This window comes from Pteropus vampyrus, unplaced genomic scaffold, assembly GCF_000151845.1.
Source record: "Pteropus vampyrus isolate Shadow unplaced genomic scaffold, Pvam_2.0 Scaffold1, whole genome shotgun sequence".
NCBI classification, from domain to species: Eukaryota; Metazoa; Chordata; class Mammalia; order Chiroptera; family Pteropodidae; genus Pteropus; species Pteropus vampyrus.
Window position 1 is genome coordinate 35852664 of NW_011888782.1, and position 6000 is coordinate 35858663.

General features: G+C 32.9%; 1 protein-coding gene across 1 annotated transcript in view; it reads left to right on the plus strand.

Annotated features, from left to right (window-relative positions):
- The window catches only part of IFT57 (intraflagellar transport 57), a 50931-nt gene extending 45523 nt beyond the window's left edge, over positions 1 to 5408 (plus strand). Inside the window, exons 8-11 of the mRNA XM_011384609.2 lie at positions 405 to 536; positions 2107 to 2169; positions 3905 to 3971; positions 5022 to 5408. Of these exons, the coding sequence (XP_011382911.1) occupies positions 405 to 536; positions 2107 to 2169; positions 3905 to 3971; positions 5022 to 5200 (441 nt within the window). The 3' untranslated portion in view covers positions 5201 to 5408. The remainder of the gene's footprint in view (positions 1 to 404; positions 537 to 2106; positions 2170 to 3904; positions 3972 to 5021) is intronic.
- The last annotated feature ends 592 nt before the right edge of the window (positions 5409 to 6000 follow it).

Sequence of the window (6000 nt, forward strand, 5' to 3'; positions counted from 1 at the left end):
TTATAGGTCCCAAGCTAGAGCTATAAGTTTAATGATCCACTTCCAACTGGAATATTCAGCCATCTTTGAATTGTGCTACAAGGAAGTCATGTTATTCCCTTATCTACTTCAATTATGAACTTCATTTAAGCAAATTCCACTCACATCCACTTTAGATATGCATAAAAACAAATAAATTGACTAATGCTACCAGGTGCTTTTTTATTTTAACATTTTGCACAGCGCGACTAAAATATTTCTCATTGCATACTTCTATTGCTATTGAAAATTTCAAACTATCTTCTTTTTTACAAATGGTGGATAATTTGTGGGATGGATTGAGGGAGATTTAACCCATTTTAAACTATTTTTGAAAAATATATTTGCGAATTCTTTTATCTAATAAAATCCCATGGAATTTCTAGGGATTTTTGGACAAACTCCATAATGAAATTACTAGGACTCTGGAAAAGATTGGCAGCCGAGAAAAGTACATCAACAATCAGCTTGAGCACTTGGTTCAGGAATATCGTGCAGCTCAAGCTCAGCTGAGTGAGGTAACTTAAGAATGCTATCCAGAGATTTATTCTAATTTATGACCCTAATCCCTAAATTTGACATAGCACTTTTCATTGGAGAATTGTGAAATATGTTTCATAAACAGCAGTACAGTCGGTCCTCACTTAATGTTGTTGATAGCCTGGAAACTGCAATTTTAAGGAGAACGACATATAATGAAACCAGTTTTACCATATTGGCTAATTGATATACAGCAATATGCCATAGGAACTTAGCTCTTGTTTATTTTAGTTAGACTGTGGTAAAATTAGTCGAAGTCATAATTTCCAAAAACCTATCGATGGACAACGTTAAGTGAGGACTTACTGTACATCGATTCTCTGCCCACTTTAGGAAGCCAAGTGAGGCAATAGAACTTGTTATTTCCATTTTACATGGGATAGAAATTATATCCCAGAAGTCTTTAAATGCATTTCTTTATTTGATTTAAATAAATGAAGGCATATATTGTTGGGGAACATGCCTTAGGACAGAAACAGAATGTCAGGACACCTAGTTTTGTTTCTAAGTCTGCTGTCAACTTACCGTATGAGTAGGAGGAAGAAGAATAGTATGCATTTACATGTGTCAGAAGGAAAAGACATCCCTGCCATAATGGCTTACAACCCTATAATAAAGAATATGAAAGCGAGACACCTTGAAAGACAAGCAGTTTAATTAATTAAATGAGCAAACTTTTTAATCCTTTTAAAATTTTAGAACCTCAACCAAAAAGTAAAATCTTCAGCCTTTGAAAGGAGCAATTCTTTGTCGCAGCAATGGGGATAGAAACGCTTTCCTCTGGGATTTATGCTTCCTTTCCTGATGCTGAAGACCAGTAAGAACACTTGGAAATGGCAGTTGAAGACATATTTAATTTTTCTTTCAGTAGACAAGGTTAGAAGAAGAAAAAATGGAAGTAAACTTGAGATACCTCTGTATTTTCAGTTCTCAAAGACCAAACAGAAAGTAATCTTCACTTTTTTTTGTTATCTGTTTATTTGCTCATGTACACATCTACTTATGGATATTTTTACTTTTACAATGCTGTAAAAGCTTCTACTTAAAGCCACCAAAGTCTCAAACTTTGACATTAAATATCAAAATAATAAACTTTGATTGTTAGATTAGTTCTCAAGAGTATATTCCATACTGTCATACTGTTTGTTAATCCTTATTAATTGCTGATCCTGATGCTCTATTATGATTGATTTTTTAGAACTGGTTTTCTCTGCATAGCATGCAAATTAGATCAGCTAAGAGCCACTCTCCTAAACTGTTTAAGAATGGCTGAGGACAGTTTTTATTGTGCACCATGCCCATGCGAGTTACAGTCACTATATGAAGGTTAAGGTAGTTCATCATTTTATAGTGCTTCAGTTAAATACATGGTGCCTATTAGGAACATAAAACAGCCACAGTTAAATGTCACTTTCACAAATGTATTTACAGATGAGAGGAGCAATTGTCATAAAGTGATATGCAGAAATTGCAAACACAAAGAGGTCACATTTAAGTAATCTGCTTCTGTGCTGAATTTGTCATTAAACAAAATGTTTTCACCCTCAGGCAAAGGAGCGATACCAGCAAGGAAATGGCGGAGTGACTGAAAGGACAAGACTGCTGTCTGAGGTACACACCGTGTGCTCTTGCCAGCTTCTCACCTGTCAGCTGGGCCCAGCTGTTCAGAGCCTTGATGCTTTCTTTAATACTGCTACAACCATGGATTGTTTCAATAGTTGTTTCCTGTGGCTTTGAATCCTTTTCTTTAGGAGAAAATTCCTAATTTTCTTATCAATGAATCAGTTATGTATGTTTATACTACTAGTTTCCATAAAATGCCTGAAGTTGTTCTGTTAAATTCAACAAAAACCCTGCTGATAATATTCACAAATTCATAACTTCCTTAATTTTTTTAAACATAATAATTATAATTGATATTTAGAAGAGTAGATAAAACACTGGCTTAAATATCTATAACAAATTTTAGTGTTAGTCTACAAGATCTAAGATTTGTTTTTGATCGTTGTTAATAATTGTGAGTGATCCTAGGTATTTCTCTGTCTATAAATTGAGAGTAGCTTGTAACACTTTCTTTCTGAGAACTTCTGGAATATTTACCTATATCGTTGTATTTATTTTCATCATCTTGCAAGGGAAGGAGGACCTAATATATAATCTTATTTTTCATTAAAGAGCTGAGAGGAAAAAAAATACCTTATGTGAGATCAATAGCCAAAGTGAGTCTAAAATTCACGATTATCTTTGATTACAATCCAGTATAATTATCACAGACTTTTTTATATAATAGAATTAAGCATCTTTTATAAATATTATTTAAGGTGTAAATAGTAATGTTAAAATACTAAAAATATGGCTTTAGAAATACTTAGACTCTAATCCTGTGGTGCTTCTAGTCAAATAAAACGTTATATAGAAGTAAAGTACTCATTTAGGTTGGGTAAATTAACACTTTAAAGGAGTCCAGGGAACCATTTAGTTCTTTTGGAATAGGTAGTTATCCTCAGTTGTAACATTTCAGGTGCTTGAAAAAAATTAATTTGCTTTACTTGGATGAGCACTTTGTTCCCAAGGAAGTTTTTACTCACCAGTATGATAAAAAATAAAACCTATTAAGTTATAATAATTATGGCTTAGTTCTAGATCATATCAAAAATTTTCAATTTTTTAAAGATAGTAGTTTTCACCCATATTAATACTAGCTTAGAATTTTGCTAATAACATTTGTATAATTTTGAGTATTTAGATGTATAATTTTGATTATGGTGTGGAGTACAGATAAGAGGCAATATGACAGCATAGTATGCCTCTTGGAGTTTATGGTTTGGATAGAGTAATTAGAATATTCTTATATAACCATATGGTATAAACATTATTTTTAGTGTCCTGCAGTGGCATATTCTCTCATAAAACTATAATATTAAAAAAGATATCTAGTATATCTTTGGAAATCCAAAATCTTTTTAGAATTTTTATACTATTTTAATCAGTAACTCATTATTAGAGGCTGGCATGGTAGATGCTATAAGATAACTACAAGAGGTTTGAGTGCCTATAAAACAATAATTTAGATTGTTTTTATTCTATCCTGTTACCACCTGAGAAACTTAAAGAGAAAGTAATTTGGTGAAGTTTAACCCAAGGAGCACAATCAGAAGATAAAAAGCTTTGTATATCTGTGTACTTTATCTTATTATTCAGATTATGTCCAGAATACTCTTAATACCTTTATATCCCTTTATATATATATTATATCTAAATTAATTTTCTTAATACATCATTCAGAAATTTTTAATGTTAATTAAAATTCAGTGCTCATGAAAACTTTTTTTTTTTTCAATGAAAGGTTACAGAAGAACTAGAAAAGGTAAAGCAAGAAATGGAAGAAAAAGGAAGCAGTATGACTGATGGTGGTAAGCACACACTCATTTTAAGGAGAAAATGAGCAAGAAAAGATTATCCCTTCAAGAAATCTATTTAACAAAATGATATTAATAAATAATCTGCTTTTTAAAATAAATTTGAGGAGAGCTACATGGTGCCAAAATGATGTCTGATAATCAGTATACTGTTTTCCTTATAAATCAGCTGGGAAGAGCCATTTTTTTTTTACCTCAATTTAGGAATTTTTTATATTCATATTGTATTAATTCAGTAATAGAGTGGGGAATGTTTAAATATGCACTTTGTTGTGCCAATTTTAAAAATTATTTTGTTCTGTTTTCATCAAATGAGCTTCATTATTCCATTTTATGTACAAAAGAGCACTAAGTGTATGCCCAAATTACGCAAAGGCAGTGATCTGATGACCTCTTTTTTTTTCCCTCTTCCCCAGTAGACCTGACTGGGCAGAGGTCAAATAGGGAAGAATTAATAATCCTCTAGTAATCATCCTCCATCATGAGCTAGTTACTTTGACATGGCCCAGTGGTGATTGCCTAAGGCCCTTCTGTGCTCTAGAAAGATTTTTCTAATAGTATATACTGAGTGATCTTTCACAAAGAGGTGTGTAGCGGCTGTGCAGTATGTTTGAATGAGCCCATTATATCTCACAGATAATTCTTTTCTTTTTTTCATATTGTATCCCCTTTTCCCTCAGACAAATGTGCCAGCCCATAAAATATATATGTATATATATAGAGAGAGAGAGAGAGAAAGAGAGAGAGCGCGCGCGTGTGCGTGCGTGCGAGAGAGAAGGCATCCTTAAACACTCCCTTAGCAAGTCTCCCCAAGAAAAGACAGGAAGTTCAGCCTCAGTACTTCAAATACAATATTATTGCCCATCTTAAAAATCTTAGGTGTTTAAAATTCCACAGCAAAATATGTAAATGTCAGTAAGTTGTTGGCTGTGTTTTTAACCCTATTTTTGGCATAAGGCAAAGTGAGAGAAACTGTTATACAATTCTGTAACACAATGATACTCCAAATAAATATTTTTATTCCATGTTATTTTTATACCACAGCTCCTTTGGTGAAGATTAAACAGAGCTTAACAAAGCTGAAGCAAGAAACAGTTCAGATGGACATTAGAATCGGTGTTGTGGAACACACATTACTTCAATCAAAACTGAAGGAGAAGTCCAACATGACTAGGGACATGCATGCAACAATTATTCCAGAATCTGCAATGGGTTCTTATTAAAATATACAGTTTTTTTGTGCTTCTGATTAGTTGGTTTTTTTAATATCAAATCATATTTCACGTTGCATAGATTTCAAAACACAATTATACCTCTTAAAGCATGTCCAAAGGTATTTTTATATATACACACACATATTGTATCATGGTGATTATAGATAGTTAAAACCTTTAAATTGAACATATATTTAATAAAGTAATTAAAAAATTATCACTTTCAAAGAAGCTTTCAGTAATTGTTACATATGCTAAAGCCCCCAGCTGGTAGATCATTTTTCTTCTTATTCCTTGCATAAGGCAGTGTATATGACCCATGCTTTCTGTAGGTGCTGCTGCCGCCGTCACCACATTGACCTTTGCCACAAGCCTGGCCCCTTCAGTTTGGTCCACTTCTGCAGTTATCGCAAGTGCTTCTGCACCCAGAGGTAGCTAATGGCGGCTGAGGATTCTTTCCAGAAATCCAAACTAACATTACATCACCTTTACGGTTACCTAAAATTACATTTTTTAAAAAAGAGTAAGAAGAAACTTCAAATCCTATTACCATTTGAAGTTTATTATTTATCATGAGTATTTCATGACTTAAATGATTTTATATTTTCTATTAAGGCCACCTAATAAATAAGTAAATATTTCAGTCATGTTGACTCTGCTCCTATAGTGACAAAAAGGTATACACATATCTCAGTTCGACTTTTTTCTGTGATGTTAGCTATACTAAGGAATCATTTTGTAACTGAAGGAGAAATAACAAGTCACACGCACGTCAGCCTCCTGGTACTGGTGATTGTTACTGACACATC